Source organism: Echinops telfairi, unplaced genomic scaffold, assembly GCF_000313985.2.
Source record: "Echinops telfairi isolate 266 unplaced genomic scaffold, ASM31398v2 ScPeMD7_31;HRSCAF=116, whole genome shotgun sequence".
Classification (NCBI taxonomy): domain Eukaryota; kingdom Metazoa; phylum Chordata; class Mammalia; order Afrosoricida; family Tenrecidae; genus Echinops; species Echinops telfairi.
The window spans coordinates 31,160,211-31,171,656 of record NW_022103928.1 but is presented as its reverse complement, the minus strand read 5'-3'; the positions used below and the strand labels follow the sequence as shown (position 1 = coordinate 31,171,656).

General features: G+C 43.7%; 1 protein-coding gene across 1 annotated transcript in view; it reads right to left on the bottom strand.

Moving 5' to 3' along the window:
- The window catches only part of RUVBL1 (RuvB like AAA ATPase 1), a 51,717-nt gene extending 41,394 nt beyond the window's left edge, over nucleotides 1–10,323 (bottom strand). Inside the window, exons 1-2 of the mRNA XM_045290140.1 lie at nucleotides 10,122–10,323; nucleotides 6,987–7,073 (exon numbers count right to left, since the gene is read on the bottom strand). Of these exons, the coding sequence (XP_045146075.1) occupies nucleotides 6,987–7,073; nucleotides 10,122–10,262 (228 nt within the window). The 5' untranslated portion in view covers nucleotides 10,263–10,323. The remainder of the gene's footprint in view (nucleotides 1–6,986; nucleotides 7,074–10,121) is intronic.
- Nucleotides 10,324–11,446: the final 1,123 nt, after the last annotated feature.

Genomic DNA, 11,446 nt, shown 5'->3' with positions numbered 1-11,446 from the left:
AAAAAAAAAGTTCAGAAAGCCCTACAAGACAGAAACCCCTGGATAAAAACAGGACCCTGGAAAGTCCACCTGCTTCTCCTAGTGGGTGTTCCATCTACTTCTCTCTATCCCTTCCTCTGAAGCTCAGGGTTCCAGGATCATCATCTTGATCTGTTTATTTGGTCTGTCACGTATCGGTTGTAAACAGCCTGTGTAGCAGTCTGCCTAGTTGGCCCTCTTGCCTGAAGTCCCCCAGAGAATTTTTTTATAGCCCATCTTTACTACTGATGGGTGGCAGGAAAACCGATGGGTGAACTGCCAGTTAAGCGGCTGGCTGATCTGATACAGTGCTACCATCTTTGACTTTGGCAAGCAGCCTTCAAGACCCCAGCATGACCTCCACAAATGCTTTAACTGGTGGCTGAAGAGAAGAAAGGTGAGATTCCCCCTTGTTCTCCACACCTTATTGGTGATCAGAAGTGTGGGCAGCCTTACCCTCATGCACCCATCCATCAGTTACACCCCCAAACATGAGCAGTCACTGCTCTGCCTGAAGTTGGAGCCAGCCCCTCATGGATGGGGCACTGAGTGCAACACACCCACATCTGGAAGCCCAGGAACACCCCAAGACACCCCCTCATCAGACCAGCAGAACATGTATTGTCAGGTCCCTGACCATTCCTGACTGAATGGGCAAGAAATCCTTCCACAATCCATCACCCTGGCCTTAGCTGCAGGCTTCTGAGCCCAAACGAATACCTTCTGGGAACAAGTACCCAGGCCTCTGCCTCCAACTAAGTTAGCATGAGTTACTGTTGGATCAGCTGCCCCAAACTCAACATATAGCCATAGGAACTCCACCTCAGGCCAGGGTTCTACCAGCCTCCTCCACCACCTAAGGAACATGCTGGCTGGCAGAGGGTGCTGACCCATACCGGATATCTGCCCCCCCAAATTTTCTCCTCTTTTCTCTCCTTAAAAAAAAAACTTCTTTCTCTGCTTTTCCTGTTTTTAATTTTATTCTTTCGTTTCTTAGTTTGTCTTTTCTTTTTCTTTTTTTAAATCTCATTTTACTGGGGGCTCATACAGCTCTTATCAAAATCCACACATACATCCATTATGTCAGGCACATATGTACATGTTACCATCATTTTTTAAAAAAAAATCATTTTACTGGGGGTTCATATAGCTCTTATCACAGTCCACACATCCATCCATTGTGTCAAGCACATTTGTACATTTGTTGCCATCATCATTTTCAAAACATTTTTTCTACTTGAGCCCTCGGGATCAGCTCATTTCCCCTCCCCCACTCTCCCTCCCTCATGAACCCTAGATAATTTATAATTTTTTTTTCATGTCTTATACCGACTATCTCCCTTCACCCATTTTTCTGATGTCCGTCCCTCTGGGAAGGGGTTATATATAGATCATTGTGATTGGTTCCCCCTTTCTACCCCCACCTTCCCCTTCCCCTCCTGGTAATTGTTACTCTCATCATTGGTCCTGAAGGGTTTATCTGTCCTGGATTCCCTGTGTTGCGAGCTCTTATGTGTACCAATGTACTGATCTAGCCAGAATTGTAAGATAAAATTAAGATCATAAAAGTGTGTGTGTGGGGGAGCGGGGAGGGAGGGGAAAAAAAAAAAAAAGAAAGTGTGTGTGTGTATGTGTGTATGTGGGGGGGAGGTAGCATTAAAGAACTAGAGGAAAGCTGTATGTTTCTTGGTGCTATTCTGCACCGACTGGCTCTTCTCTTCCTTGTGAACATTCTATAAGGGGGTGTCCAATTGTCTACAAATGGGCTTTGGGTCTCCACTTTGCACCCCCCCTCATTCACATTAATAAGATTTTTTGTTCTGGATCTTTGATCGATCACACGAGCTGCTGTGCTTCTTTCATGTAGGTTTTGTTGCTTCTCAGCTAGATGGCCGCTTGTTTACCTTCAAGCCTTTAAGACCCCCAGATGCTATATCTTTTGATAGCCAAGAACCATCAGCTTTCTTCACCACATTGGCTTCCGCTTCCATTTTGTCTTCAGCGATCATGTCCGGAAGGTGAGCAGCACAGAATGCCGGGTTATTAGAACAAAATATTCTTGTGTTGAGGGATTACTTGAGTAGAGGTCCAATGTCCATCTGCTACCGTAATACTTAACATATAGATATATGTACATAGATCTATTTCCCTATTGTTATATATGTTTACATATGTACATGGGTGTATTTAGACCTCTATAAATGTCCTTTGCCTTCTAGTTCTTTCCTCTATTTCCTTTTACTTTCCTCTTGTTCCACTATCATGTTCAGCCTTCATTCGGGTTTCAGTAATTCCTCTAGGCTACAATGCCCTTGATTAAGCCCCACCAGGCATCCTTTGCTCTCCTTGCCATCAATTTTACATTACTTGTTGTTCCCTTGTCCCTGGGTTTAACACCCACTTCCTTCCCCTGCCCAGTCCCCCTCCCCTCCAGTGTCCCTCGGAACCATCAGTCCAGTAGTTTTCTCCTCCCTATTGTTTATCCTGCCTATCTTATCTACCTAGACATGCAGCGACAATACGCAAAAAACAAAGCAAAACAACAGAATGAGAAAAAGAGAAAAGTCTATAAATAGTTCCAGGTCTGTTTATTAACCTTTAGGAGCGTTTTTTGGTAGCGTCTAATTGGGTGCCACTTCCTGGCCCAAAGTCTATTTTTGGTATTCCCCGGGGACTTCAATGCTTTGCTCCCCTTGCTGCTCTGATGCACGCCCTTTAGGGTTTCACCCCAGTGTGAAGGGGTCAGATTGGGCACAAATCCCACACTGTCTCCAGTGTTGTCCCCTGTAGCACTATGGGTCAGTGAGGGACATTGTGCCTGTCTCGTGTTGAGGCTGGCCCTGTGGTCCTCTCTGCACTGGCTGCTCTGAGCAGGAATATCATCCTCAGGCTTGGTGGGCCAGGATGTGCTCCACTCTCTCTCCCTCCCTCTTCATTTGCTCCTGTGTGCCCTGATCAGTCATGCCTCTCTCCCTGAGCTGTAGCTTCAGTGCTGCCCTCTGAAGTGCATTCTTGGGGTGGGGTGGGGGTGTATACCTTCTTTTTAATCTATTCTTTCTTTATGCCCCTTCCCTAACTTTGCTTAATGTAATTTTTTTTGCCCCTTTTTATTTATTGTTATTTTTCCTTGTTATTTGTCTGCTTCCCCCCACCCTTCATGTTCTTCCTTTTGTTATTTTCTTTTTTGATGTTTTTGTTTTATTCTCTTTGTATGAGAGACATACATGCCCACATGACCCTGCCACATCTGTACCTCATGCAGCCTTACCTATTGGGCAGGGGCCACTACCTACTGTATCTCCTGATCATAGACAAGACAATAGCCAACACAACTAAACCGGCCCTCAAATATGAACAGCAAGCAGAGAATTGCACACATACTCAATTTCTCTATCACACCCACCAGGAGACAGGTGGCTAAGGTCTCACCAACACGCAATCATCAATTAAATACAAATACAGCACTACCATGTCTCAGAGACAACAGACAACTTCAGTTCACATGAATTACCAAGATAGGGTGGTTCAAACATGGGCCCAAAATACGGAGCCTAAAGACCCTTTTCAGGCAGAAATAGCATTGGAACTACCGAATCAGGAATTCAAAGGAATGGTATTTAGACTTCTTTCACAGATAGAAAGATTGAAGAAAGCAAGAAAAACACAGGGAAAAACTTTAGACTAATTCAGAAAAATGCTATAAAAGCTAACAAAGTAAATGAAACGTCAAAAGCCATAGAGAAATAGCAAACAGAACTCCACAAGGTTAGTACTGAGAGTTCAGAACCAGACGATACAGTGAACGAGCAAAGGAGCAGAAGTGAATCAATGGAAGAGCAAGCAGCCAAGCTCGAAAAGCAATCTCTCAATACTAATCTGCTGAAAGAACAGCTAAAAAGGGGGGGGGGGTTTTCAAACAAAGCCTAAGAACTAGTGAGAACAAATACGAAGACTAACTTGTGTAATCAGAACTCCAAAATAGAAAGAGACCCACAAAAAAAAAAAAAGCAGAGAGAAAACTGTCTAGTCCCTGGAAGATTTCAAGCCTTAAATCAGGGAATTATGGAGCCCTTCAGATTTGATTAAATACAAGTTCACAAACACAGAATACAAAATAACAGAAGCAACTGTTTCATGAGTAAGGAACAAGAAGCTATTTTAAAAGGGCCACATTTTTATATGAGAGAAGGGGGGGACTTCACAGGGGAGGTAGTTCTCAAAAAAAAAAAAAGGCTGTAAATGTTGAAAAATATGATAGAATTAGGAAATCATCATTTTGTATAATTTGATAAATGAAAAGGTAATGATTATCAATCAATGTCACAATTATAGGGTAAAGGTGATTGAGGTATAGTCACAGTATCTCAAAAGTATCACTTCCCAGTATTTATTACAAAGGGAAAATGACCCTTTCACAAAGGAATTTAGCATCATAAATAATGGAACACTGACATCATTTGACTGTGGTTAGGATACAAGAGAAATCTCAATTATGTAGTACCCTTACTCAAACGTCCAACATTTCACTAAGGAAAAAATCCGACAAATCCAGATTGCAAGATATTCAACAAAACACGTGGCCTGGACTATTCAAACAAGCCAATGCCACCAAATAAAATAAAACTATGCTGGAGACGTAACTATTCTATATTAAAAGAGGGATTAAAAAGATGAAACAATAAAATGCAATGTGTACTCTTTCAATATATCCTGAATTTAATATATATACATTTTTTCAGAAAAGCTGGCAAGTGACACTCCTAGAACAACTTGAAGAATTTCAATATGAACTATGTATCAGATCATACTGTCAGACAGACTCACTGCCATCAAGTCAATTCCGACTCACAGGTAGAACTGCCCTGTGGGTCTGCAGGCTCATCTCGGTAACAGAGAAGAAAAGCCTGGTCTTTCTCTTGAGGGACAGCCGGTGGCCCCAAACTGTTGGCATTGTGTTAGCAGCCCAGTTCGTGACCTCCAGGCCACCAGGGCTCCAACTGGTTGTGATGATGGTATTGTATGAATTTCAAAGGGTGTTCTCACAACGTATTTTTAAGTGGGTCAGAAATAGAGCAAAAGCAAATGTCAAAACATTTACAATTTTTAAATCATCAGTATCATGGAGAAGAATAAATGAATTGGTTTAAATAGCCGCTTAATCACAGTGGACGAAACAACTTGCAAGACTGGAACACACAGCTGAAGAAACAACCCAGAACGCAGCCAAGAGTCAAAAAGCGAGAAAAACACATGGATGACCAAATGAGTTCTAACCCAGAGTCTCAAAAACTTATCACCAGGGACATTGGTGGGTAGGGAATTATTTGCTGTGGGGGCTGTCTGTGCAGTGCAGGCTAGTTAACAGCATCCTTGCCATTTTATGACTTGATGCCAGTAGCCTCTCCTCCAGCCAGGCCCCTCTGCCCTGGCATTGTGACAACCAAAAACGTCTCTTAAACTCAATGCCATGGAGACAATTCTGATAAACAGTGACTGTACAGGACAAACCCCCTGGGTTTCTGAAATTTTAAATCCTTACAGAAGTTCCAAGGAGCTACTAGTGGATTTGAACTGCTGACCTTATAGTTAACAGCTTAATGTATAACCCATCTCACAAGAGCTGTCAAATAACCAGGGGGTAGGGTGGAGTAGGTTGAGAATCCATGCAATCTGAGCACATCTAACTAGAATTCCATGAAGATAATGGAGATATGGGAAAACCAATAGCCAAAGAGATCAAAGTTGACCATTTTCCAAACTGATTAAAATCCCAACACAGCTATCATTCAAAACAAGGGCAACATAATAGTCCAACTTTACTGCTGAAGTCTTTCCACCAATCAACTATCATTTAAGGAATGTCTTAATAAGATACACAGGAAGAAGAAAAATGAAGGTCTAAGACAACACAGGTCTAAGGAACAGTAAGCAAATAGATGATACTCTGGACAAGCTAATGATGCTTCTATAGAGACCACGGAAGCTCATGTCGCACTTTACAGCCACATTAAAAATAAAATCTGTCAGAAAGCGGTTTTTTCCTCTACTGTATGACAACATGGAACACCCTCGATTCATTTACATGATTTCAAAATGAGAATGAGAATCAGGATCTTACTGCAGATCGTTTGAATAACTACATGAAATAAGAAGGATGTGTTATTGCTTCAGAAAGGTTACGTGGTTTCACCAGTCAACAGGAGAGTTGGAATTTAAATCCCATTCTTTACACACAACTGATGGGCAGGCAGCCCTTTAGAAGAAGCCAGGCTCAGGCTGGTGACTGGTGAGTTTCAAATATGTGGCCCATCCCCTCACATATTTAGCTTGTCCGTGTCCTCAGCCTGGAGGGTTTTTGTTTCCTGCAAAGTCAAATTTTCCCCTGTTCTGAGGGGTAAATGTCAGGTCTTCCCTCAGGCAGATCCTGCCCAGTCCTCAAGAGCCCACCTCCCCCTTGAATTCTAGCTGCACTTAAGATCAGTCAATACCTCACAGGAAGTGCTTCATGCTGCTAAGGCTTCTTGTCTTTCTGCTCTAAAGACTGCAAACCCCTGGAAGGGAAAAATTCTGTCTCTCGACGTCTCACATCACAGAGCCAGGCTAGTAAGGAATACAGTTAGCATTAGGAAAAACTGCTCGATTTTCTTTCCTCAAGTAAGATCTCGTTCTCAAAGTTTTAGAAAAGTCTAAGCCCACAGAAGTGTAAAGGAAACTGAACACGGTTAAAAGCACAAATTCTAAAGACGAGATCCTCCAGAACCTTCATTTTCTTCCCTGGATATAGGCCAGGATCATCTGAATTTTAAAAGCATGGATTTTAGATACTCGATTATGTTACACATCTGTTTAAAAAACATACATAAATCCAATTTAGCTAAACAAAGACTTGTTAAGACATGAATTGAGTTTGGCTTAGACATTAGGATCATCCTCTTGGGTAGATTAAAGAAATGAGAGAAAACACGTACCTTGCCAGTTCCAGGAGGTCCTGCCAACAAGACAGCTCTTCCAGCCATTTTCTTGCTTTTGATTAATTCTACAATCACACCGCATGCCTACATGCCACAAGGAAAAGAAATAATAATACATGAATATTAAAATGCTCAACAGGGGTAAAAAATCCAGTCTCTGGTCCATATAGTTTGCAGATTCATTCAATAATACTAAATGGATGGGTTGGAGGAAGCCGGTAGACTGTGCTCAGAGTTCGTATTCTAGTGGAGACAGACACAGACATGAGTACTACACAGTCTATCCTACAGGGCACAGAGCAGGGGTCGGTGTGCTGGCAAAGGAACCAGCAAATTCAAAAGCTCAGAGCAGGTACAAACCTGACCGGTTCGGCTCATCCAGAGAACAGAAAGATGAAAAAATAGGCAGGGGCCAAAACTTAAAACAGGCTCGTCGTGTCTCTAGTGAAGTTTGGATATTAGTCCATGTGCAATGGGAAGCCAATGAGAAGGCCTCAGGCCATGTGCCATGTTATGATTTAGAAATAATATATCGAAAATGGACAGTAAAGGAGCAGGTAAGCAAAAGCAGAGTTGAGTCCAGGGCCCACAGACACTTGAAATGTTCATCCCTGCATTTTTCCAGATGTGTATAAGGCTTTCCATAGTGTTAACAAAGTAAGCAACTATGGTTACTGGAGGAGCAAATTAACTGGCCATCAGTGAACCATCTCCAAACACTGCACAACAAACGGAAATGCTGCACACGAAGTTCAGTCTACGGCACAAGATGTCTTTTGAATCCTCAAATTATTTTATCATTTAGTGTTAGTGAATTTTAAAAATATTCTATACATGCAATAGCAATCATGATATATTTTAGAACATTTGACTATAAAGGAGCTAGACATATTTCCAGAGCACCTACATGCCAAGCTTCTGTTGATATCTCAACACATGACTAACTCACTCATTGCCATCAAGTAGATGCTGACTCATGGATACAAGTGCCACTGTGCGTTTCTGAGACTGACTCTTTACGGGAAGAGAAAGCTCCATTTTTCTCCCTCGGGGTTACCTGGTTTTTTCAAACTGCAGTCCAGTAACCACTAAGCCACTGGGCACCCTGACATGACTACCTAGAAGGCGCATTTCTCTTGCCTGAGGGCCACAGCTCTAGCTCTAGGTAATGATCACTGTAGTCTACTGGCAGGGCCCTGTGAACACATCCTTTCTCCCCTACCACTGGAGCAGGGCCCACATCTCCTTTCCTCCCTAAGGCCTATGGAGAAGTACCTTGGTCCCCTCAGAAACTGAGTGTTCAAGGAATATGTGTGTGTACGCTATATTCCATTTCTGGCTCAGTTAGCAAAGTTAGAATTCTCTGAGGAACTCAAAAAGGCAAAAAAAGACTTTCCAAACCTGGGGTACGCACTACCCTATTTACCAAGTAGAGTCTCTTCCATGTAATCTCCCTCAATTTAAGCTCCAATTTATCTTCAGGGAGGTATGTCCAATGAATCCTAAAATTTAAAAGAATAGGAAGAACCTCAAAAAACCACCTAGTAGAACTCTAATTTCAGACGTGGGGAACAGGCACCAGGGAAGCTGCTGATGTGACCAAGGGCACTAAGGGAAGTCTTCAGATACCTATTCATTCAAGAAATACACACTGAGTCCCTAACAGCCAGGTTCTGGATATGTAATAAACATTCCAGTCTTTACCCTCACAACTGTATGATGCATACAGCATCAGGGCGAAGAGCATGGATTCTGGAGTCAGGTAGACAAGATAAAGCCATGCTCTGCCACTTACTAGCTGGGTAACTCCAGACAAGATACTTATTTTAATCACTGTGGACCCCAATTTCTTCATCTGAAGACTGAATTGACAGTGAATGACATGCATGCAAAAAGATGCCTGCAACTTACTTTGAAATACAAAATGGATTGGTAGATGGATGGATGAATGGAAGAACATGAAACAGCAATATAGTATGGAGTTAGTTGCAAAATTTAAGCACAATGGTATTCACTGTACAAACCTTTCGATTTTTTGGTGTCTGAAAACTTTCATAACACAGGAGAAGGGCAATTAACATTAGCTTTGAGGTGGGAAACAAGATGATAAAGCTGCTTAGTATAGTACTTGGTAAAGAGAACTCCTGAAACAAATAACAGCTACATGCAGTAGCAGGTCCTCAGTGAGTCAAGGCCAGATAAACACAAATTTCAAAATCATCCTGAACCTGTCAAGTTTCCATTTGGAAAGATGCTTTTCTCTGGTCTTTTGTACAATACAATCAGGCTGTGAAGCAAGTCTTAAATCTCACAATAAGTTTAGGGTATTATAACTGCTAGGCCATGATTTGGCTGAAACCAGGGCTGTAGCTCAGAGCACTGATTTAGGAGTCAGACATAACAGTTGTGTGAAATTCCAAATTTACCATTACACTGGCTAAGTGACTTCTCTTGCCCTTAATTTTTTCCATCTACATAAAAAGAAAGAGAGGGGGGCTCAAATAGTGTGTAATTATTGATAAGTTGCGTGGGAGAATATGGCACCGCGGCCACTTAATAAAAGTGGTTTTAGTTGCAACAGTCAGAAGGGATGCTTGGAGGGACTTGTTTGTAAACCAGCCTGCTCTTCACCTAACTCTCACCTCTTAGCCCTCGGGAAACAAATTTCTTTTTAAAGGTGGCTCACTTCCTCACTTAAAAAATGAAAAAAGAAATCTATGGCCTCCAATGACATTCATAGTAAAATCCAATTCCTTAAACTGACCTTTAGCTACCAAAGTTTTGTTTACTGAATTACATGTTTATCCTCTCTGTAAGCTCCACGAGATCAGAGACCTCAGTGTGTTCTAGGGTCATGAATAGAACTTGGCACGAAGTGCAAGGCTTCATCCGTACTTGCTGCATCAAAGAACTGAAGTGAACAGTCAACTACGCCCACCCACCCCCGAAGTAGTTACCATCCGGCGGGGCGATACCTCCCCTAGAACCGCGTGATCACCCGCCTCTCCATCACTACAGCCCATTTTGGCTGCCCAGACGAGGCCCCGAGTGAGCAGCCCATCCCCTTAAACAGCCTCCTCGTCTCAACGCCCCACCTCAGCGACCCCCACCCCCACAGCGCGCGGGCCACACCTCTCGCGCGTTCTCCTGGCCCACAAGCCCCGAGGCCGCCTGCTTGGCTAAGCCGCCCTCATCCAAGCCCAGCCCCTTCACATGGCTGTGGGAGGCGATGCGCTGCGTCTTCGTGGTGCTCTTCACCTCCTCAATCTTCATCTTGCAGACGCGGACCGTGAGTGAAGCAGCCGCGAGTACCACACGCAGGGAACCCGGGTTACCATGTGGCCGTTACTACAGCGGTACGCGAGGCCCCGCCTTGGTCGGCGCTCCATTGGTAGAATGGGAACGTCTCTGCGTCCGATTGGGTGACCGGAACGCCCATCACGACTGCCTGTAGATCCCGCCCATCCACTTCCGGATGTGTCTCTGAGTACTTCCCTCCGAGACTTCCTGCCGCGGCCAGGGCCCATGAGTCCTTAGGAACGAACTCCTGCTGTAAGTCACTGCGCCAAGACAAATCCTAATCGTGCTACGCTATCACGATATAGAGTACTCGCCGCTTGTTGTCCGCTCCCGGCGTCTCATTCAAGCGTTATGCCCTTCAGTTCCGTTTGTTAGCCGTCTTACAGATGGAGAAACTGCATGGTTTACAAACTTGGTTTTATGGACCTTGGCAAGAGTTTCTGCCCGTGACTGTGGTCCTCTGTCGCTTTCAGAACCTGAAAGTACAGAGAGGACGCCCTGGAAGGCTGAGTCTATCACTGGTGACATATGATTCATCAACCCTAGGAACATCACTGGTAGGACAACCCACAAAGTTGTTAATTATCTAATTGGCTTATTCCGAGTCATTAGCCTTAAGGAAGGACTAGTTCCTTTGGAGGAGATAGCTGTGGTAGTTACATAATCTGGTGTCAATTTGGGACTTGACGGGATTTAGAGTGAAGGGGTGGAGTCTAATCTGCCAATCGGATCATAGTCGATGAGGCCTCTGTGTGGGCATGGCTTTCTCCTGAGAATTCTGGTTTTTCCTCCTTGGAGTGGGGGACACATCTCTTTCTCTGCTCACTCCCTGGGAGACATTGCAGCTGACAAGACACATGGAACTATGCTAGTGCCCTGAGCTAGAGAAGGTACATGGACCTACCCTAATGCAGCCAGAACCCTGGACCAGGATAAACCATGTGGAGACCCCTGTCAACAATGACACGCTTGCAATACCACTGGATCTATAAGACTTCCCACCCACTGGCCTGTGATCCTTCTGCATTTGGCATCATTGCATGTATTTTGTGAGTCTGAAGAGGACTTTATAGATTGATATTGGGCATATGGGCTAATAATGGACTTACGGGCTTGAACTGGACTGGGTTGGGATGCTCTCTTAATGTACTATTACC